Below are 25,000 nucleotides of genomic sequence, written 5' to 3'. Positions count from 1 at the left end.
CGTGAGAGGTCCCCATCCAATGCATCGTATCGACATCAACAAATTTCGGACATCAGACCTTAAAGACCGCTCAGTGAGGATACGAGCGAACAATCTGACCAGCTTATTACCTGCGGATTAACTGATTTAGCGTGTCAGACAAAAAAAAAATTAATCTTGTTCTTGTCTGAGAGGGGTTGATATCTAAATCTTCACCACATGTCAAATTATTTGTTTTTTCATATAAATAAACACTACATTTACAATTAAAAGGTTCCCTCAATTTTGAGCCAATATGTTATTTACATCCAAATCCTTGGGAATGATGGCTGAAATATCACCAATATAACAGTACCATGTTACAGGAAAATGGAAAATCTTGGGGATCTACAGGCATTCGAAAAATTCCATATATAAATTTGGAAGAACAGGCGAAAGTGGGTTTCCCATTGCTATACCGAATGTTTGTTTAAAATATTCCTCTAAAAATAAAGTTTATGCAATTCATCTTTAATGTATTCCAATACCAAGTCAATGGGCAGTTTTATGTGTGTTATATATATATATATATATATATATATATATATATATATATATATATATATATATATATGTATATATAGTGCACATGTATATACATATATATATATATACATGTGTACTATGTATATAATATACACACACAATTCAAGAGGGAGAAACAATCCTATACAGAAGACATGTGGGTCTTAAGGATAAATGTATTTTTGAAGGAAGAAAAGACTTATAATCTATTAAAGCACTCCCTGTGTGGCTCTGATTGACCTGGGATCATAAGTCAGACTCCAAGGTCCTATTTGTTTTCTACTGACCACCTGGAAAAAAAAGCGGAAAAGGAAAATATATCCGGGATTATGACCGACGGAACCCTCCCACCTTTAAGACCTTAACGCATCTTAGGTTTCAGGACTTCTCTAAACCGCACTCTCCAGGTAAAATGAATGAACTCTTTAGATTTTGCAACGATACATTCTGTCTCTCACGCGCCACTTTTGTTTGGTTTGACTATAGCACCAAAGGGCACCAAAGGGGGTGGGGGTAAGAAGGGCTCCCTCGAAACAGCCCTGGTTCTGCCCGTAGACTTATTAACCTAATAAACTCTATGAATTTATCATACCTCATTTCAGTATACATATGACTTACTATTTGGAAATGGATACTGTGGGGGTGGTAAGGCATCACTGGCACCAAAGAGGGTGGGGATGGGAAGGGTGACATGTAAAAATAACCGAAAATGACAGATATTAATATCTAATCCATAGCTTTGGGGTCGCTGAAATGAATAGTCACACACCCAATGGCCTTTCAATGCTAGTTCAGCCCCGATAGGAGGGGAGAGTGAGAAGGGGTGAAAAATAAAATGTCAAAAATTACAGATATTAGTGTCTACGCCATAGTTTTCAAGGTTGCTGAGATGAATAGTCACACTCCCAATGCCCTTGAAATATAAAATGTCAAAAATGTTGGGCAATGTAACTGAAGCAACTATCTTAACAGGAAAGGGAGAGAGAGAGAGAGAGAGAGAGAGAGAGAGAGAGAGAGAGAGAGAGAGAGAGAGAGAGGGTGCTGGTAGGGAGGGGAGAGAGAGAGAGATGGGGGTTGTTAGGGAGGGGAGAGAGAGAGGGGGTTGTTAGGGAGAGAAAGAGAGAGAGAGTTTATCGGTTGTTGTCCAGAGTTTTCTTGAGCGGCGTTGGGTTGGTCAGCTAGTATCTGGATAAAATGGACAGTCACCACAGTAATACATGAATAAAAGGGACAGACAGGACAGTACTTTTTGGATAATTGGGACAGACAGCACACTAATACCTGGATGAATGGGGCAGTCACCACAGTAATACCACCTGGATAAAAGGGACAGTCAGCACAGTAATACCTGGATAAAAGGGACAGACAGGACAGCAATTTTTGGATAAAAGGGACAGATAGCACACTAATACTTGGATACATGGGACAGTCACCACAGTAATACCACCTGGATAAAAGGGATAGACAGCACAGTAATACCTGGATAAAAGGGACAGACAGGACAGTAATACCTGGATAAATGAGACAGCCACCACAGTAATACCTGGATAAATGGGACAGTCACCACAATAATATCTGGATATAATGGACAGTCACCAGAGTAATACCTGGATAAAATGAACAGTCAGCATAGTAATACCTGGATAAAAGGGACCCGGCAGAACAGTAATGCCTGGATAAATGGGACAGTCACCACAGCAATAATTGGGGAAGAGTCACCACACTCATGTCTGGATAAAATGCACAGTCACTGCAGTAATGCCTGGATAAAAGGGACAGTCAGTACAGTAATATCTGGGTAAAAGGGACAGAGAGTAGAGTACTATTTGGATAAAATGGACAGTCACCACAGTAATATCTGAATACAAGGGACAGTCACTGCAGTAATACCTGGATAATATGGACACTCAATACAGCAATGTCTGGATAAATGGGACAGTCAGCACAGTTATACCTGGATAAATTGGACAGTCACAACAGTAATATCTGGATAAGTGGGACAGTCAGTACAGTAATATTTGGATAAAAGAGACAGTTAGTACAGTAATTTCTGGATAAAAGGGACAGTCACCATAGTAATACCTGGATAAATGGGGCAATCAGCACAATAATTTCTTGATAAAAGGGGCAGTCAGTACAAAGAGGTATAGGAAAATTTTTCTGAGCCCTTTCAGAGCTTTCCTGGGCAGCGCTGGGTTGGTCAGCTAGTATATATACAGCATATGTGTGTGTATATATATATATATATATATATATATATATATATATATATATATATATATATATATATATATATATATCTTACATACATATATGTGTATGTATGTATGTATGTATGTATGTATGTGTGAGTGTGTATATATATATATATATATATATATGTGTGTGTGTGTGTGTGTGTGTGTGTGTGTGTGTGTGTGTGTATGTATATAGATAGATAGAGATAGATAGATTTCTTCGTCGGCCACAGGCACATAGTTTTTAATGTGTCTTCATTTTATTCCTAGGCTTTATAGTAACAAGCATAACTAAAACTGTGAAGAAATCGATAAGGTAAGAGGTCACTGTGTCTGTTAAAAACACACACACATATATTATATAAAAAAAAAAATATATATATATATATATATATATATATATATATATATATATATATATATTACTAGATATGTATACATTTTTAATAGCCACAAAGACCTCTTGAGAGGTTATAATGGCTATTATAATGAATAATCACCTGTTTAATTTTTTAAACTGAAGTGGATTACATATTCAATGTTTTAAGCAAATGAAAAATAAAAAATATATAATTTTGTGTGTGTGTGTATGTATATAGATAGATAGAGATAGATAGATTTCTTCGTCGGCCACAGGGACATAGTTTTTAATGTGTCTTCATTTTATTCCTAGGCTTTATAGTAACAAGCATAACTAAAACTGTGAAGAAATCGATAAGGTAAGAGGTCACTGTGTCTGTTAAAAACACACACACATATATTATATAATATATATATATATATATATATATATATATATATATATATATATATATATATATATTACTAGATATGTATACATTTTTAATAGCCACAAAGACCTCTTGAGAGGATATAATGGCTATTATAATGAATAATCACCTGTTTAATTTTTTAAACTGAAGTGGATTGTATATTCAATGCTTTAAGCAAATGAAAAATAAAAAATATATTTTATTGAAATGGACTAAAAAGTAAAAAATATTTTTTGGAGACACACCAAGATTTTCTTACAATTAATCATGACTGCAAAAATAAAAACGTGGGTGACAAGCATGGAAAGAAATGCTACAAGTATTTTTTTCTTGTAGCACTTCCTTCCATGTTTTAATGTGTTCCTTCTCGTGTATTCATGAATTACTTCATATGTGATACTAAGGATAACTTCCTTCTTCCAAATCACGTTCATAAGTGTAATCTGAACACAGCGTGCATCTATGAGTGAAAAAGAACCATAGTTGAAGTGGAAAACTACCATGTCACAGTAGGCAGTGACGTCAATTACGTAACTCAGTTTGTCTGTGTATTTGTCTATGTATATACCTGGAGAATGGGGTGGTTTGGTGGGTACGTTGATGAGAAGATGGGCATATCTAGGACCTGAGTCCTAAAAGGAACTGCTTGGTTTCACTACTGACTTTACTTGCACACATAAAAGTGACTTACCCTTTATTGCCATCTAAATTCTTAATCGTCAAGCGTGTTCTATAAGTCAAAGGTGTCACTCGTGCACCTATACTTTTGAATGTGGATATGGACAGAGAGAGAGAGAGAGAGAGAGAGAGAGAGAGAGAGAGAGAGAGAGAGAGAGAGAGAGAGAGAGAGAGAGAGAACTTTGTCTCAGTTTAAAATACATAAAACTTTTTCTGGCACTGAATGGAAAAATAATGTTGAAAATCGTACTCTCTGTTAGCATATATTTTCTAGAGTGGCTTCCAGTCAGCTAAGGTAGCGTCATCGGGGAGGCAGCTTTTCTAACTCCGTCTCTTCTCCTACTCTTACTCTTACACTTCTAAACTCCTTCTCCTTCTCTCTCCCCTATATTGGTGTTTGTTTCTGGTGTCAATGCATGATGTCATGGTCCAAGGTGTGTATGATAGGGCCTTATTCACCCCCTCTCATCGGCTTCATTTTCATTTCCATAGTTTATTTCACTAATTTCGTTATTCACAGTCTCTTTATTCATCATTCACTTTCTCACAACTTCTGAGCAATGGTTATGCTTTTTCTTGGTGTTTTTATGCATACACATACAGAGAGGTGCCAATATCTACCCTTCTGACCCCTTGACCTCTCCTAATGACTTCACTGACGAGATATTATCACCTCTATTGCCTTGCCCTATTCCCTAAAATGCTGACCTTGTTTGCTGATGACTGGTAACAGAATAACACCCTTGTTTTATTCCAATAGTATTGTACTAGCCCTAGGTCTCCCTCTCTGAGTCACCTACTGTAAGTTCATGTGTCTCTATGTTGTTTTTTATGCATCATTAATATGATTACTTTCTCCATAACAGTCTCGTCAGGAGGTGTCTTGCTTCGCATCTGGAATTTCCCTTTTTAGGAACAAATGAAGATAATTTTCCTGGGTTCTTGAAGAAAATACATGTTCGGGTTTTTTCTTTATTTTCCCTTTGTAAAATATAACAAGTTTCACCTGGATTAATTGCTGTCTTGGGAAATCAACTGGGCTCAAGACATAATTGGACTAAGTCCACACTCGGACTTAGGAAAAACTTAAATTCTCTGAGAGAGCTAAAAAAAAGTCTAAAAAAAGGTCAGTTCCAGGACAGGGGCAATACCTTCACACTTTGTACACCATCTGCCCTTACTCACACACTAATTCTAACTCTGACCCTTCTCTTACTCTTCTAAACTCCTTCTACCTCTCTCTCCCTGATATTGGTGTTTGTTTCTGGTGTCAACCATGACATCATGGTTCGAGGTGTGTATGGTAGTGCCTTATTCACCCCCCCCTCTCATCGGCTTCATTTTCATTTCCATAGTTTATTTCACTAATTTCCGTTATTAACAATCTTTAGTCATCGTTCACTTTCTCACACCTGAGTAATCGATATTTTTTTTTTAGTGTTTTAACACATATCCATACAGAGAGGCGCCAATATCTACCCTTCTGACCAGTTGACATATCCTAATGGCTTCACCAGTGAGAGATAATCACCTCTATTGCCTTGCCCTATGCCCTAAAATGTTGACTTTGTTTGTTGACGACCGGTAACAGAATAACACTCTTGTTTTAGTCCATTAGTGCTGTATTAGCCCAACGGTCTCCATCTCTGAGTCACCTACTATAAGTTCACGTGTCTCTGTTTCCTTTTTTTGTGCGTCATTAATACGAATACTCTCTCCATAACATACATGGAGAGAGAGAAAGAGAGCTGCTTTGCATCAAATTTCAAATAGACACAACTTTTTCTGGCACCAAATGGCAAAATGAGGTTGGAAATCAAATAACTTATTTGCATATATGGAGAGAGAGAGAGAGAGAGAGAGAGAGAGAGAGAGAGAGAGAGAGAGAGAGAGAGAGAGAGAGAGAGAGAGAGAGAGATCTTAAACCTAACCATTGCCAACTTTTCCAGGTTGTCTGAGTAGCAGAAATGGTTGAAAGTCAAGTTCTGCCTTAAGCTTACTTTGGTGATGCCTTTAATGGCATACTGTGGATAACTTTAAGCTAGAATGAAGTGTTCATCTATGCAGAAAATCACAGTGCATGAGATATGATAAGTCATTGGAGCCAGAATTTGTAAAGAAAATCAAACTGATAAATCTAGCCATACTGGACCACATTGGCTGTACGGTTAATCGTAAGGGGAAAATTAAATGATTAAAAAATATATATGTAAATCTAAATACATTTACCATCATATTGGAACAAGGTACAGTTGTACACAGTAGTGAAACATGAGAGAAATCTAATAATCTGGTGAGTGAAAAAGTTGAAGTATTAAAAAATGAAGCAACACTGAATCCATTTAACCTGTTACTGGAGCCAGTTAGAATTAAAATAAATGGAAAAATGAAAAACACTTCGGGAATATTCAACGCACTGAGGGAGCGAGTTGAATCTTACAAGTAAAAACTGACATGACAGGAAGACTGTTTCGTTTCAGCAAACCAGCAATCCAGCTGGCGTGATTTTGAACGATAGTAAGGGAGAACTGGTTGACTTGGAGTGGTAACCGAGATGTGAACTCCATGGTTAATAAAGTACGGCATGGGTGGCGAATGAATAATTAGGACGCTGGCCTTGCTGTGCTCAAACCTCCTCACAGTGATATTTCGCAAGCCCTGACCAAGTAAGCTTTCTCTTGATTGCTATAAGGTAATTTTTCCAGGCTCTTTCATTCTTTTTTTTTTGCAAAGAGCAACAAGTCACCTTCTTGTATTATACTGCTGCTATTAGTGTGTTCAGTTATACATTTTTTTATCTTTTATTTATTAATTAATTAATCTATTTATCTATTCATTTACTTTTAAATGTTTTAGTCGTCTGCCCATTTTTAATTTATTCATATATGCGTTCTACACTGTTGAAGGTTGCCGAGTAAGTAGATGTTTTAGGTTCCTTCATATAAATGTCTGAAATATCAATTAGCTCCAGCATTTACGCAACTAAGACCACCATTAATATGCACAGTAAAGTTTGACAAAGGTTCGAGTGCCCATCCTTCATTACGTTCATGTCTAATGAGTACACAAGATTTTTAGATGAAGATCAAAGATACGCACTGAACGCAGTCATACATTTCTGATCATTCTTAATTCCCTAAGGGTTATGAACCAGAGGTTGAGTGTCAGTGTCAGCAGTATATCAACTCAGGCTGAAATTAGACAGATCATGGTAAAGATCTCCCATCACTATTCCATGCAGAATTGACTGCCTTTGCAGAGGAATACATTGTGCCAGTGTGGATTACCTAGGGATTGCTCCCTCCAGTGATGGAAATGTAATAGAGAGACTTCTTGAATATTAAATGGAGATTCATCACTGTTCTTTTTGATCGAACACCACCAAAAAAGATATGAATTACAGTTTAGCAGCATAGATTACTTAACTGTAAAGATTTTTATAATCAAGATATTTTTCCAGTGCAGCAGCATAGCTGGTTATGACTAGACATGATTATTGACAGACAGCTTAGACAGTATATCATTATCAATGAAGATGATCAAAACTGCGGTGACAATTACCACTTTTTCACCTACAGAGTAGCTATAATAAGCAAGCTAATCCAGTTGCCAAAGCCACCCATCTTTCCCTGAACTTAAATCGCTCTCCTTTTCTTTGTGCATCATGCAACACCCAAGCACAGATCAAAATAAAAAAAAATAGACGCTTGTACGCATAAGCAATCCAGGTAACCGGCATGATGTGGTACTGCATAAATGCTAGAAAACGCTGTGTTGCAACCACTGAGCAAGCATGCGTACCGTCCATCGCTCACTCAAGGATGCACTCCACACTTCACCACTCATAGGTTCGCCTGTCACCGGCAGGCCGTGTGTGGTAGCTCATCAGTGGCTCAAACGAAACTCACTTGGCCCAGATAGGGGGAACCGGCAGGTACAAAATGCAAAAGGACAAGGGTTTCATTAGGCTGTTCTGGAATTCTGAGACTAAGGAGTTTTTGGGTCGTACTGGAGCATCATGGTGTGAGTATTTCTTGATTACTTTGCAGATTTTTGAAGCAGTTTGTCTTCTAACAGATAAGGCTCAGTGATAGGGTAGGTATGGAGGAAAGTTGCGTGTTAGTAGGAAAATGGTAAAGGGTTACGCTGGAGTATCATGGTGATTATATATCCTGGACATCAGAAATTTGTTTGGTAAATTGACGCAATTACCCTCTGGAATAGAATAAGCGCAAGGATGGATGGATGAGTGTGGAAGGAGATTGCACAAAGTACAGTGAAAGTCCTACGGGGACAGGAAACTGTAGTACCATAAAGGAGATTACATCTTAGGTATATCATAATACTGGCAGCATTTCAAATTGGCCTTTTATGGGAGGATTTCATGTATAAGGAGAAGAAAAATGGGCATACAGAGGGTAGGAGAGAGGGAGGGACAGCAGTATCCATAATGAGAACAGTCAAAGAGTGAGTCCCTCTTTGCTGACTTGCTGATCTGAAAATCAACCGGCAGTTGAGGTAGAGAATCTCATTACACAACTCTCTCAAAGGTCATCTACGATGCACTTTTGCTCAGTGGATGACCCCACCCCCGCACTCTTTGTTCCATAACATCCCCTCCCAGAACCACCCCTGCACCCAAGAAGCCGGCCATCGAGGAAAACACATCTGAAGGTCAATGGCCAATCTCTCTCTCTCTCTCTCTCTCTTTCTCCACTCCTCCCCCTCTCGCCTCTCTGTCGTCGCCAAACTCTCGGCAACGGTTTCAACTTTTTTTTTATCGCACTATATCACTGAGGACCGGAGCTGTTTTAGACAGCTTGATTTTTTCGGTGAAATTCCTCATGAAATGTTTGCCGTAGTTTCCTGGGTGTAGTATATTTAGCAGACGTGCTTTTCCCGGTTAAGAAGGTTGAGAAAGAGCGAATGCTGATAAATAAAATGTACATTTTCTTTGCCATTATTAAAATTTGAAGATCTCGGCAGTTTTTATTGTTGACATTTTAGAGCAAGAAGTATGGTGTTTCCGTCACGAAATGTTAATCGCTGTATATACTTTCTGCATCGCGTATATTTACCCTGAGATTGAAATATTCAGCACCTGGTTCTTTCGATCGAGACAAATGGGATACTGGGAAAGTACAGTGTACCGAATCTTTTCACAAATCTCTCTAGTCACCACCACCCTCTCTCTCTCTCTCTCTCTCTCTCTCTCTCTCTCTCTCTCTCCCTCAAGGACACCGGGACTCCGATGGTCAGTAGGGTCAAGGTAAAGAAAGGAGACAGGTAAAGTCATTTGTGGGAGGGTGCGGATTATCCCCCACAAAAATCTGACGTACACTGGTGGGCAGAGATCACAACAGGCCACCTGGCTGCTACTTCATTTCATTATGGGTCACTGCTTGAGTTACTTATCATATCAGATATTAAAGCAGTTTCCCGTAGCTTTTTATCGCTTCTTTCTCTGAACATTGTAATTTCCAAGTATTTAAGAATGCCAGCAGTCTGTGCGGTATTGGGTGCTATTCAAATAGCAGAAAAAGGCACGGCGTTTCATTTTTTCGCCTTCCTCAAGACTTTGAAACAAGGCAAAAGTAGATTCACCTCTGTCGAGGGAAAGGCGATTTCAGTCCTCCACAGCGAATATGCAGTGAGAATTTTGAAGAAAGTGTATATAGAAGAGACTGAAAGCTGGAACTTCTGTGTTAAGATACTTAAGCGGCGTCTGAGATGCTTTTGTCACCAAAATTTCAGGCAAGAGATGTTGAGCTTCCCCATCCCTCCCCTCCAATACCCGAGAAAAGGACGACTGTATTTCAGTAAAGCAGAAAAGATCTGTACATCTCGGGAAAGAAGTTTCTCTCATTGGAATTCATTGCAATTCCAGCAATGCATGTCATGATTATAGTATGAGTAAAGAAGTGTTCACCAACCAGGAATAAAACTAATCAAATGAACCCTCTATGTCTGCCATGATGTTTGCTTCTATGGATGAAGATGACGACAAAACTGAAGAAGAAACTACAAATACTCAGGATTCTGAGGAAGAGACGAAAACTTTGGAAAGGGTTGCTGATGAAGAGGGCCTTCGTCATATTGGTAGTTAGTTACATGGCATTTAAATTCCCACGGTATCACTTGGGTTGGGTGATGCCCTCAGGCCCTATCTTCCCAGTAAGGCAGCACTGCGTCTGTAAGGAGCGTCATCCTCAACTTTTTTAACTTTGAATTAATTAAAAGAAGAGAGAGAGAGAGAGAGAGAGAGAGCAGTAAGGCTTGCCACACTTCCTCAGTTCTATTTTTAAACTCACAAACATGATAAGAGAGAAGGAGGCAGAGACAAGGGGCGGGAGGTTGCTAACGTCCGCAGTTGGATCTTCAAATAAAATACCGGTTAGAAGAGCGAAACGCTGCGAAAGAAAACCTGGGACCTGTTCCTTCCCTGGAAGAGAGATCAGCGCTCACTTACACTAGACGAAAATAATTCTAGCAATAGATCTATTGCCCGATAGAAAAAAAAATTAAATATTTTTTAATAATCTTGTTACGAGTAAAAATTGTAACAGGGACAGAGAGAGAGAGAGAGATCTTGCGTCAGGCTTTATAACTAAGTAAATCCAATAAATAAAGTTTTTTAGCGTGAATTTAAACACCATGTGACGCAATAGGAGCCAGAACCACTTCAAGAACGAGTTCTCAGTTGTTCATTATATTTGATTACAGTAATTACAGCGGAGATTTCATGACCTTTAAAAGTAAATGTCACTTTCATGATAGTACACGTATGTGTGTATGCATATGTGTATGTGCGTGTTTCAGAGAGAGAGAGAGAGAGAGAGAGAGAGAGTTAAACGTTCAATATAGCCATCTCGTATTTTAGGATTTTTTCTATTAAAATCAAGTTGCTGATTATTTATAGAAACAAAAAATCATGTGTCGAGAGCAAATGGCAATGTTATGAGAGAGAGAGAGAGAGAGAGAGAGAGAGAGAGAGAGAGAGAGAGAGAGAGAGAGAGAGAGAGAGAGAGATTTTCCACTGACGTTGAAACTCTTTTCTATGAAACCAACAGTTACTTCATACCCCGACCGACTTCATTCCATTTCAAGTTATACGCTGCGACTCTTCGTGAGTTGCAGTTAGTGGGAACCTAAACAGCCGTTTTCCTTTTATAGTCTAGGTGCCAAAGCCCGAACCTTGCTGCAAGGTCTGCCCCATGTTTTTTGACTGATTTCCCCTATTTAGAGGTTGCTGATTTCGGATCTGAATGATGCCACACTGGCACCCCTGAGGGTTTTGAGATATTCAAGATAGCCACCAATATGGATGCCGCAATATGTAAATATTGGTCTTATGATCATTACTTTGATAAATTATTATTATAAGAGGTATTTTCTGTTAGGATTCATAAAGAAACGAATAACATGTGCCACAATGTTTATATTCAATATGAAATGTCTCATTTTATCATTATAACTGCTTCAAAATGACAAACAATAGGTTTTCCACATGTTATTAATTAACTTTTAGCAATAAATATCTCAAAGACTATTCGTTTCAGGCAAAATTCAAGTAATACTTAAAGCCAGAAAGATGAATCATAATTACCAGACATTTGAGCATAGACTCAAAATACAAAGCAATGAAAACAAAAAAAAAAATATTATTCAACTACGTCATTACTTTACTATTTTCAATAAACGATGCAAAATATGCTTTGAAATGCTGTATTGTCGTTTGTTTTGAAAAAGTTTAATATGCATAATATGCAGGAGGATATACTAATCTTCAGTTTCCTCTATATTCCCTTCACTGACATCACTGTCTTCGTCATCACTCAAGTCACATCTTGTCCAAAGATTATATCAGTTCCCACATGCACCGCAAGCACAAAAGATTGCACAAGATAGCTGACTACTCATGCAACCACACCTTCGAGATTTGCATGACTCATTACCAGAGTATCCACATCGAATCATCTGCAGAATCTCTTCTGGAGCTGATTTGGTATTTGGAGTTGTTACAGGAGAAAGGGACTTTGAATGTTCTCCTTTTTGCCAGCCGTACAATGTAGGGTCAAGGTTTGGAGGATCTGGCTCCTTCACATGTTTCCTGATACACACTTGAAGGTGAAGAGCACGCTTCACATTTTCTATGAATGCCTCAGTGGTTGGTGGCAAGGAAGGACTTCAATGCTGGCATCCTAGTGACCTTTCTGTTACCTGTTTTTGCCAACCACACCTGGTAATGAACGAGCCTCTGACCTTTAAGTGTTTTCATGGCCACCATAGCATGCGACAATAAACTTGCTGGCTTCATCGAAAATAGCACTAAAGTCACTTTGTTCATCTCCTAATTTTTTCAGTATATACCCCTTTCCTAGGATCTTGATAGCTATAGTCTTTCCAATGCCCCACATGTAAACTGTCTTGTCGCACCCAGGGAGTGCATGGGCTGCTAACAAATTTTCAGTTATGTCCTGATGTTTGATCACTGTGTCAGAAATGCTGCAGACTGATCTCTTGGTATTTGTCCCTTCCATCGCAACAGGAATGTTAATGTTGTTGCTATGGTAATGGTGTGCAAGAAGGAGGAACACATCAGTGTCATCACAAATAACTTTGACTGAACACCCTCCTTCTCTTGCAAGATGAATCATCTGTTGTACAGTGATAACATCTGCCTCTTCATGTGTAGTTTTGAGGCCATATCTTGACAAGCAAGCTCCTTGTTCAACCTGAACTGGAACAGGGTTACCTTCTGTAAGGATGAGCTTGTGTTTGTAAGCTTCATGAGATGATGGTAGAGATGATGGCCTTGGTGGCAATTGCTGGCAAATAAGTTCAATCAGTTGCTTCTTGTTGTATGTAACATTGAGGATAACATTCTGTTTTGATAGGGGCATATCTAGCCTCAGTTGGTACTGTCTGGTAATGCCTCCTGCTCGTCCACTCCTTGTTCCATCTTTAATACTGTAATCATAGTACCGGTCAAACACTAAATACGTCATTCTCACTGAGCTTGCACATGATGTAGTCAACAAAGCTATCAATGTAGTCATGGATGGTCCCTTTTGATAGCCAATGAACTACCCACAGTATCGCACATCCATCAATGATTAGCACTTCTTGAATTAGTTGATCCTTGTAGTTTGAGCGAGAAGACTGCTCAACCTGTAGATTCGTCTTTAATACTGATTTTGTCTTTGTTATTCTCATAAGGCCACTGTCATCAAACACTGATGTTTGCACTGGAGCAAGTTCATGTTAAATACATGCTTCAAATCAATTTCTCTTGTTGCCAAAATACCCATTGCTCTGGTGTATATCAGAGCAGTATCAAATGTGGATGATGGACCAATAGTAATGCTCTTGGTGTCAGACAGTGTTTTAACTTGGTTTGAATTGGATTATGAAACCCTGCCGGTCATGAAATTCTGCCATCTGTTCATTTCCGATGGCAACTGCTTCATCAACATTCACTTGGCCATATTTCACAACCCCAGAAGCTATGTTGACAAGGCCATCTTGATGTTCATCTGAACTCAAAGGATCAGTGAAAGATGACAGCTTCTCACTGATTTTCTTTCTGTCAGTTTCATCAGCATGTCTGCGAGTATCTGACTCCTCCTTGTATGAAATAACATGTACCTGATTATAGTTTTCTTCCATTTCAACAAGATCTTTAACAAGCTGGCTGCAGTGGTGTAAACTAAGTGCCCATCCCTTCATGGCAGCTGGTTTAAGAGTAATGCCCACCAGTCCTCCAGGGCCATGATCATATCTCATAAATGTGGTCTCTATGAACATATCAGACCACATCCCATTCCAGATGCCTGCTTCATGCCACATGTTCTCCTTTCATGAAAGAATTAAGGACCTCCCTTAGCAGTTTGTTCATGGATTCCAAGTAGTATAAGCCATACCTGGCATAATTAATGTGACCAGCAGCAAAGAAATATGGCAGCATCATCTTCACTGCCATCAGATGAAGGGCCATTCTACCTCTCTCTCTCTGCTCTTATAAAGAGCATCATTATAAGCACTGGTTTGATTAAGCAATCAACCCATAATTTTGTTGTCCTGCTCTCATTTGCACTTGTGTCCAGTATCTGTAACATGTCTTCATAGCTCTGTCATTGTTGGCTCACAGAGTGAAGAAGTTCTTCTGCAACCAGCCGAAGAGCTCTAGAATTTTGTGGGAATTTCTTTCCAGATAACATTTTGATTACCCCTCCAAAAGCTGCCTCCATAAGTTCCTTCAGTCCAGTGTCACCCATAAGAGTTCCAACACATCCAACAAAACCCATAAGCATGTAAATGCCACCAAGTCTTGGAACAAATAATTCAAACAACTTTAGGAATGCCCATGTTACATGAACAATCACATGATAAAGCTGCTGGCCTGCGGTCATTTTTGTGTGTTGTTGTCCCGTCTTTTGTGTGTCCTTTTGGGCATCGTACATAGCAGTCACTATTGTTGATGGATCAGATGGGGTCGTGTCAATCAAAGGCTTGTACACAGCTTTTGTTGCTGGTTTCACTGAATGTTGTTGTTCTCTACATTTCATGGTGTTAAACCCTCCAAACTCTGGAGTTTGAGGATTAGACACATCTTTCAGAAATTGGAAGTCTAGGACATGAGACCTTGTCAATAGAATCCTTTGGCTGGCCAAAATACACAGAGGAAGGGGGTTACTTTTTCCATGACTTGTGGGCATTGGTGGTTTGTTTTTGTGGTCCCTTATAAAGCTCCATTGAGACATCTGGTGGCAGTTTTGATTTCATCTCTTCTTTCTCGAGGCGCCTTATCCGATTGGCATTATTAGCATCATTCTCTTTAGCTTGGCTCTGCGTTAGCAAAACAGCTAAGGAATGTGTTCATTGGAGCCCATTCTGTGAAGAAATGTTGTAATCAAAATTGTCAATGACTATTTGTACTACAAGTCCAATACTGGCATCTGAGATTCCACTCATTGCTTTGTCAGTGACAGATGCCACAGCTGCAGATGCTGTAAACCTCTTGACTTCATCATATGAACATGTAACTCCCATGACTGACAGGTGATTGATGAGTGATTTTTCTCACACAAGTAAACCAAGAGCAATTTGTAAGTCAGCTGTAGTATTTGTGATTAAACTGGTGATAATATTGCAGATGAGAAGTGATAGTGGTGTGTTATCTAGCTTGGAGGTCATGTGGGAGAAAAATGATATCAAAGTGGGACTTCTAATTTGTGAAGCTGAATCCTTGTTGATGCGTGTTGAGTATGAGTTTTGTTCTTCCCGAAATGCTTCTGACTCTTTCCGCACTCTCTTCGCTAGTCTCTCCACAGCAGTGTTGTCATCATGATCATCATCAACTATCTTCAAAATCTCACCATCCCTACTGTGAAACATCACAATACTCGCTACACCAGGAGAATACAGTATTAGAAATTCATCTCTAAAATACTCTTGCAACTTGTGCATCAAGTTGCGACGTGAAAGTTCATTTCCCTCATTAATTATACATGCATCGTAAAGGTCTATTGAGGTCCATATCCTTGAAACATCCCCGGTTATTTCTTGTACCAAAAGGTCGAATGCCATGTCAGTGTCATACATAGGACACATTGATGCTTTTGCTGCAGATTTAACAGAGCGTTCATTCATGAATTTCTTCCTACAATCATCATGATTTTTGCGTCAGCATCATGAAGATCACTAACAGCACCACCAGTGCGGATAAGAACCTCCTCGACCCACTTGTCGGCCCTTTGATTACAGACCTGAATAACAGATTCTTTAAAAGTCACCTTTCCCAGACCACGATCGGCCGTTGTACACAGTCTCACTCTGCGCCATTTATATGGGTTGTGAGAATTTGGTTGCATTAAGCATATTTCTCCACAAAAACAGCAATGTTCTAAGAAGCTGAATTTTGTTTCGCCAGATCTTCGCCTTTTTGGAGCTTCTAATTCCTTTGTAGGTAACTTAGATGATTGTCGTTTCAGATTACGATTAATGTGAGACTTTGATGTATATGAAGACACACAATAGCGATGACAGTTTATTGCCAGATTTGAATTAACATTTCATTGTTGTTAAAGAATATCACCAAGACCATCTCCTCGTATCTTACTGGATTAAATTATTTTCTGTATGCATTGTTTACCAGCAGCAGTCAGTGGTCCTTCAGATGTTCCACAACTGGAGAAACATTCAACCATTTTGTCAAGCTGCGGTTCTACAAAATAAAGACAAAATTTAGCTTTGCAAATGGAAACGTTTTAGAATATAATTTGACATATAATATGATTCTGTGTTTATTCAAAGCTGTGACATATTCAAATTCAAATTACTTGTATTTAGGTCCAAAGTTTAACTTCCTAAAACATTCAAAATAGATTTTATAAATATAGATATCATATATATGATCAATATTTCTTATTTTATTCTAAATAAACAAACAAAATATAAAATTTCATAAAAATAATTGAGTATAATTATGATAACCAGTTATTTTCTGCTCATCAGAGCATGAGAATTGGTCCTTGTAACATGATCTTACCAAGTTTTACCTTTTAAAATGACAGTTTAGCCAGAATATTGTCAATAAAAGAAAAATTACAAAATACGGCGGCCATATAGGCCGCCATCTTGAATATCTCAAAACCCTCAAGGATGCTAGAGTGGCATCATTCAGATTTGAATTCAGCACCATCAAAATAAGGGAAATCAGTCAAAAAACATTAGGTAGACCACAAAACAAGGTCATGCAAAAAATCTTAGTTTGGTACCTGGACTATTAAGCGCAGTTCTCGGAAGCCAAGACAGTCATCAGTTACCACATCCTTTCAAAACACTGGTGGTGCACTTGACTCGACCAAGGACCCCTTCCTCAACCAACGTTTCTCAGTAAGAAAGGGTTGGGTTGTGAAAGCGACGTTTCCTAATTGCTAAACGTTTTGCAAAAGTGTGTGTATATATATACTATATGTATGTATGTGTATATGTATATGTATATGTATATATATATATATATATATATATATATATATATATATATATATATATATATATATATTTAAAATAAAATCCACAAAGGAAACGGAAACACTGGAGTGCTGCGGGCCTTTCGACACTAGTCCTTTACTTAGCAGGAGGCCTTTCGACACTAGTCCTTTACTTAGCAGGAGGCCTTTCGACACTAGTCCATTACTTAGCAGACTGAAGTAAAGGACTAGTGTCGAAAGGCCTCGCAGCACTCCAGTGTTTCGTTTCCTTCGTGGATTTTATCTTTATTTATATGTTCATCACGTTCCATATTTTCGTGATTCAGTTATACATATATATATATATATATATATACATATATATATATATATATATATATATATATATATATATATATATATATATATATATATATATATATATATATATATATATATATATATATATATATGTATATATATATATATATATATATATATATATATATATATATATAAATATATATATGTATATATATATATATATATATATATATATATATATATATATATATATATATATATATATATATGTAGAATCTACGTCACTTTTACCAGATACATATGTAAATGTAATATGGCTATTACATTTACATATATATATATATATATATATATATATATATATATATATATATATAAATATATATATATATATATATATATATATAAATATATATATGTATATATAGATATATATATATATATATATATATATATATATATATATATATATATATATATATATGTAGAATCTACCAGTCACTTTTACCAGATACATATGTAAATGTAATATGGCTATTACACATACATGTATATATATATATATATATATATATATATATATATATATATATATATATATATATATATATAAATATATATATATATATATATATATATATATATATATATATATATATATATATATAGTACTTAGTACTTTTAGGGCATAGTTTTCTCTAAGACAATTTTCATTGAAAGCAATTGCTTTTGTGACATCAATGCGTTTTTGCTGGAATCTTCATATCGTTGGAGTTTTTTCTGATTCTCAGGCGTCAGTCTTCAGTGAATAACACACAAACTTCGTTGTTCCATTTATTGTTTTCGGTCACGGCAACTGTTTCTCCACTCTGTGGCATTTTCAAGTAACGACTGGTTTACAATTTAGATTTACAATCATTTTGTCTCTACATGCGGATGGAAAAGTAGACCTGAGCTGTGATTGGTCCAGGGATTAAAGGGATGAACCACTTTAAGGGCCGAAAGTTTTAGGCATAACATAGAAAATATGAAATGGATATTCTACTGCAGCTACAAAACAATACTTAATAGTTATGTATAAAAAGAAATTTTTTTTATTTACAAAGTATGGTTATACTGTATATATCTTATTTACAAAAATAAAGATATAAAATAAAACCCAAAATAAAAACATATTTTGCAGATATCAGCCACTAAATACCGGCTGTGGTTCGTGTCGGGCGAGGCCTCAGAGACATACCAGGTGTTACTTGTGCTTCCCTGGGCTCTCTTGTATATCCTGAAGGGCACGCCATTCAGGGGCATGGTTTCTGGTCTGCGTTCGTTCGCCCAGTCCTCTTTCTGCTGGAAGAGAGTATGTGATCTGACCCTTGCTGGATGTTAAGAGTTGGTAGTTGGATGGCGATGCTCACCGCTTCCACTATTAAAAGACGACCATAGTAGTTTTCTTTATGGACGACCTGAGCGCCTTCGATGAGTTCTTGTAGGGATGGTTTCCTATTATGTATTATCAATGAAGTGCTGATGCATGGCCCCTTGGTTTCTGTGGGCCAGCATTCACCTCCAAAGGGTCGTAGTAGTGTGTCCGATGTAGGTATTGCTGTGCGATTTACACATGTCCTCAGGGCATATGAATTTCTTCATGAAAAAAACTATGTTTGTACACATCTCCTTCGGTCCCACGGGAGTGGTGCTGTTTTTCATTATCAAGGCTGCTACTTGGTTAGGCTTGCTGTATAGCCTGAGGTTAATTTTCTAGTAAGGGGCCTTAGGTGTCACACCTCTATCAATGATTCCCCGTAGGCTACGGCATCCCTCCCTGTACACAGTCCCATAATGCAGGCGATGATAAATGATAAGGTTCTCTTCTATCGTCGTCGTGGTCGGTTGGTATTCTTCAATTTTCTTTTTAATTGCAGTTTCGAAGATATGATCTGCGTATCCATTGCTCGTTAATAACTGTCAAATTCTGTCCAGTTCATTGTGCACATCTATCTAAGAAGTGCAGTGGGTGAGTGCTCTTTTGGCATAAGCACCCACTACTGACTTTTTGTAGGCATCTGGGCATTCTCCTAGGGCATTCAAGCAACGGCCAGCATTTGTTGTTTTTGTAAATACCATAGTTTTAAACTGTCCCTCCTGTTGTTTAACTAGGACATCCAGAAAAGGCAGGGTCTTCTGCTGGATGTGCTCTGTAGTGAAGTTAAGCATCGCCATCCAACTACCGACTCCTAACATCCAGCAAGGGTCGGATCACATACTCCCTTCCAGCAGAAAGAGGACTGGGCGAGCAAACGCAGACCAGACACCACGCCCCTGAATGGCGCACCCTTCAGGATATACAAGAGTGCCCAGGGAAGCACAAGTAACACCTGGTATGTCCCTGAGGCCTCACCCGACACGAACCACAGCCGGCATTTAGTGGTTGCTATCTGCAAAATAAGTTTTTATTTTGGGTTTTATTTTATATCTTTATTTCTGTAAATATGATATATATAGTATAACCATACTTTATAAATATATATTTTTTTATACATAACTATTAAGTATTGTTTTGAAGCTGCAGTACAATATCCATTTTATATATTCTATGCTATGCCTAAAGCTTTCAACCCTTAAAGTGGTTCATCCCTTTAATCCCTGGACCAGTCACAGCTCGGGTCTACTTTTCCATCCGCATGTAGAGACAAAATGATTGTAAATTTAAACTGTAAACCAGTAGTCACTTGAAAATGCCACAGAGTGAAGAAACAGCTGTCGTGACAGAAAACAATATATGGAACAACGAAGTCTGCGTGTTATTCACCGAAGATTGATGCCCGAGAATCAGAAAAAACTCTGACGATATGAAGATTCTGGCAAAAAAATCTCTCTCTCTCTCTCTCTCTCTCTCTCTCTCTCTCTCTCTCTCTCTCTCTCTCTCTCTCTCTCTCTCTCTCTATATATATATATATATATATATATATATATATATATATATATATATATATATATATATATATATATATATATATATATATATAATATATACAGTATATATATATATATATGTATGTATATATGTGTGAATATAAGAGGGTCCATAAAACATTATTTGAACATTGCAACCATATATTTCGAACACTTCCTCCTGTGCCCTGTTCACAGGTAAAATATGGACAGATGAAATGTTACAGGAGTATATGTACAAAGCATATGTAGGTGTGGCATTAAGTCTACGATGGTATGCAGGTGACCGTTCCCAAGAAGGAGGGAAAATAAAGAATTCCCTAGTGGTTTTTGGCCTCATTAACTCCTGTTTTGCAATTCGTCTGGTGATCATGTTTCCTGGAGCACCTGTATGAGAAGAGGTTTAAGGATTAACCCGTCAATTTCATCAACTTTCCAATGTCCTGACAAGTTCATATTGTTGGTTTGATTGATGATAGCAGATTCCAGCATCTTTCTTTTGTCCAGACAGCTACTTTTGAAAACCAGCTCCACCCCGCTCCAATTTATGGAATGGTCTCTATCCCTGATATGTAGAAAAATCCCTGAACTCTCCGAAGCATACCGTACCGATCTTTTATGCTTTCTTAATCTTTGCGAGAGGGACCTGCCCGTCTCTCCCACGTAAATCTCATTACAATTGCTGCACAGAATCTTGTAAACTCCAGCTTCTTCCCCTTTTTTATTTAAGTATACGTTAATGAGCGAGCTCCCGATGGATTTGGGATAATGGAAGATAAAAGGATTGTTAGACCTGAGTTGTTCTGTGGCTTTTTGGATGTTTTTGTCGTACGGAAGCTTTATTTTGTTGTTAAAATTTATTTGTCTGTTGTGAGTGGGACCTTTGTAGTATATTTTATTCTCTTTGTTATTAGCCTTCTCGATAATGTGTGGTGGGTGTTGGCGGATCGTGTTGAATTCTTTATCTAGGTACCCATTTGAACATATTCTAAGCCCCCTGAGGAATAAGTTGCACCCTACCATGATCTTTACAGAGACATCGTGGTAGCTTAAGAAATGAACATAGGAAACAGCGAAATCTCACAAAGATTAATAGAGCACAAAAGATTGGTACGGTATGCTTCGGAGAGTTCAGGGATTTTTCTGCATATCAGGGATAGAGGCCATTCCATAAATTGGAGCAGGGTGGAGCTGGTTTTCGAAAGTAGCTGTCCGTACAAAAGAAAGATGCTGGAATCTGCTATCATCAATCAAACCAACAATATGAACTTGTCAGGAGGACATTGGAAAGCGGATGAAATCGACGGGTTAATCCTTAAAACTCTTCTCAAACAGGTGCTCCAGGAAACACAACCACCAGACGAATTGCAAAACAGGAGTTAATGAGGCCAAAAACCACTAGGGAATTCTTTATTTTCCCTCCTTCTTGGGAACGGTCACCTGCATACCATCGGAGACTTAATGCCACACCTACATATGCTTCGTATAAATACTCCTGTAACATTTCATCTGTCCATATTTTACCTGTGAACAGGGACACAGAAGGAAGTGCTCGAAATATATGGCTGCAACATTCAAATAGTGTTTTATGGGCCTTCTTATATTCATATTACACTGTGGTATTACAGTAAAAGACATTCATATATATATATATATATATATATATATATATATATATATATATATATATATATATATACTCGTATATATATATGTGAAGATAAGAAGGCCCATAAAACACTATTTGAACATTGCAACCATATATTTCGGGCACTAGCTTCTGTGCCCTGTTCACTGGAAAAATATGGACAGATGAAATGTTACAAGGGTATATATACAAAGCATATATAGGTGTGGCATTAAGTCTCCGATGGTACGCAGGTGACCGTTTCCTAAGAAGGAGGAGAGTAAACAGTTCCCTAGTGGTTTTCGGCCCATTAACTCCCGTTTGGCGTCGATTCTGGTGGTCTTGTGCCCTGGAACATCTTCTTCACTAGCGGTCTGAGGATTAAAGCATCGATGTCATCCGATTTCCAATGTCCTCCTGACAAGTTCATATTGCTGGTTTGATTGATGATAGCAGATTCCAACATCTTTCTTTTGTACGGACAGCTACTTTTGAAAACCAGCTCCACCCCACTCCAGTTTATGATATGTCCTGTATTTCTGATATGTAGGAAAATCCCCGAACTCTCCGAAGCGTAACGTACTTATCTTGTGTGCTCTGTTATTCTTTGCGAGAGCGATCTACCTGTCTCCCCAACGTAAATGTCATTACAATTGCTACACGGTATCTTGTAAACTCCAGCTTCTTCCCCTTTGTTATTTAAGTATACGTTAATGAGCGAACTCCCGATGGATTTGGGATAATGGAAAATGAAGGGATTGTTAGACCTGAGTTGTTCGGTGGCTTTTTTGATGTTTTTGTCGTACGGAAGCTTTATTTTGTTATTGAAATCTATTTGTCTGTTGTGAATGGGACCTCTATAGTATATTTTATTCGCTTTGTTAATAGCCCTCTCGATAATGTGTGGTGGATAGAGCAGTTGCATCAGGTGTTGGCGGATCGTGTTGAATTCTTTATCCAGGTACCCATTTGAACATATCCTAAGTCCTCTGAGGAATAAGTTGCACCCTACCATGATCTTTACGGAGACGTCGTGGTAGCTTAAGAAATGAATGTAGGAAACAGCGAAGGTGGGTTTTCTATATACTGTAAATGCATATCTGTTCTGTTCTCTTATGATCAGTACATATATGCTTTGTATATATACCCTTGTAACATTTCATCTGTCCATATTTTTCCAGTGAACAGGGGCACAGAAGCTAGTTCCCGAAATATATGGTTGCAACGTTCAAATAGTGTTTTATGGGCCTTCTTATCTTCATATTATACTGTAGTATTACAGTAAAAGACATTCATATATATATATATATATATATATATATATATATATATATATATATATATATATATGTATATACATATATATATTGATATATATACATATCTATATATGTATATATGCATGTATAGATATCTATATATATCTATTCATACATATACACAGTATATATAAATATATATATATATATATATATATATATATGTGTGTGTGTGTGTACTGTATATATACACATACACACACACACACACACATATATATATATATATATATATATATATATATATATATGTATGTATGTATAATGTATATATTTTGCCGTGTTTAGCACTAGCCCCTGGGGATCAAATATCCCTAAGTGCATTTCATTATCTGCCTGAAAGTTCAGGCAGTTCATGATACGCCTGGTTTCGCTATCTGCCTGTAACATTATAATAATATATATATATATATATATATATATATATATATATATATATATATATATATAATATTACTAACAGGACCTCATTTAAACTGGATTGTATATGATATGCACAGCACACCTGGACGAAGGAGCACGCAGAGAAAGGCCAAGGTTGCGAGGGGGGGATCATACAGAAGGAGGAGGGTAATTATAGGATTAAAGACCCACCATACAGATATAAATAAACCTGGACTACATGCCTGGTCATTGTACGGATACCTGAGAATGAGGACCGTTTGTCCTAGAAAGCTTGTAACTTTTTTTAATAAATATCTCCACTAGTTACCATCCAGTTTGAATGAGGTCCTGTCAGTAATTGTACTAATGCACAGAACAATTGTGTATGTGATAAAGTTTATATAATATATATATTCAGTATATATATGCATATATGTATACACTGACATATACATATATATTTATATAATATATAATATATATATGTATATATAGATATATATATAGATATGTATGTATATAGATATATTAGATGTATATATATATATATATATATATATATATATATATATATATATATATATATATATATATATATATATATATATATATATATATATATATATATATATATATATATATACTCTATATAGATATATAATGACTATATCTATATATAATATATACATATGTATATATATATACATATATATATATGTATGTATATATAAATATATATGTATACTATATATATTTAGATATATAAATATATGTCTATATATATCTATATATATGATATACATATACATCTACAAATATGTATCTATGTATATCTATTATGCAAGGTCAGATAGGGTCATACCCTCATTCCACATCTGCTTTAAGATCAATGTCATATCAACTTATATTTCAGAGATACCACAGTAGCAATGGCCAGCCTGCATACTGGGTCAGCACATTCTCTCTCTCTCTCTCTCTCTCTCTCTCTCTCTCTCTCTCTCTCTCTCTCTCTCTCTCTCTCTCTCTCTCTCTCTCTCGTTATCCGAGTCACTAACTGAACTAAGGAAGAACAGAAAAAACATGACTTCAAAAATATAATTTATTCAGTAATCTAACATGGCAAGTAGACTGGAATCAAAATAGGAATGAAATGGGAATGTCTATATCCCAGAATTGTTAACTCAATTAACCA

At 37.1% G+C, this 25,000-nt stretch overlaps 2 protein-coding genes across 2 annotated transcripts in view; one reads left to right on the top strand and one right to left on the bottom strand.

The window, feature by feature from the left end:
- LOC136843705 (uncharacterized) overlaps positions 1–16,686 on the bottom strand; it is a 462,741-nt gene extending 446,055 nt beyond the window's left edge. The window contains exon 1 of the mRNA XM_067112293.1: positions 11,306–16,686. The gene's annotated coding sequence lies outside the window, so the exon portion shown is untranslated. The remainder of the gene's footprint in view (positions 1–11,305) is intronic.
- Positions 8,032–25,000, top strand: part of LOC136843706 (sodium/potassium-transporting ATPase subunit beta-like) — a 69,960-nt gene continuing 52,991 nt past the window's right edge. The window contains exon 1 of the mRNA XM_067112294.1: positions 8,032–8,254. Coding sequence (XP_066968395.1) covers positions 8,173–8,254 — 82 coding nt within the window. The 5' untranslated portion in view covers positions 8,032–8,172. The remainder of the gene's footprint in view (positions 8,255–25,000) is intronic.

The sequence above is a fragment of the Macrobrachium rosenbergii genome, chromosome 12 (assembly GCF_040412425.1).
Source record: "Macrobrachium rosenbergii isolate ZJJX-2024 chromosome 12, ASM4041242v1, whole genome shotgun sequence".
In the NCBI taxonomy this organism is placed as follows: Eukaryota; Metazoa; Arthropoda; class Malacostraca; order Decapoda; family Palaemonidae; genus Macrobrachium; species Macrobrachium rosenbergii.
This window is presented reverse-complemented; position numbering and strand designations above follow the sequence as displayed.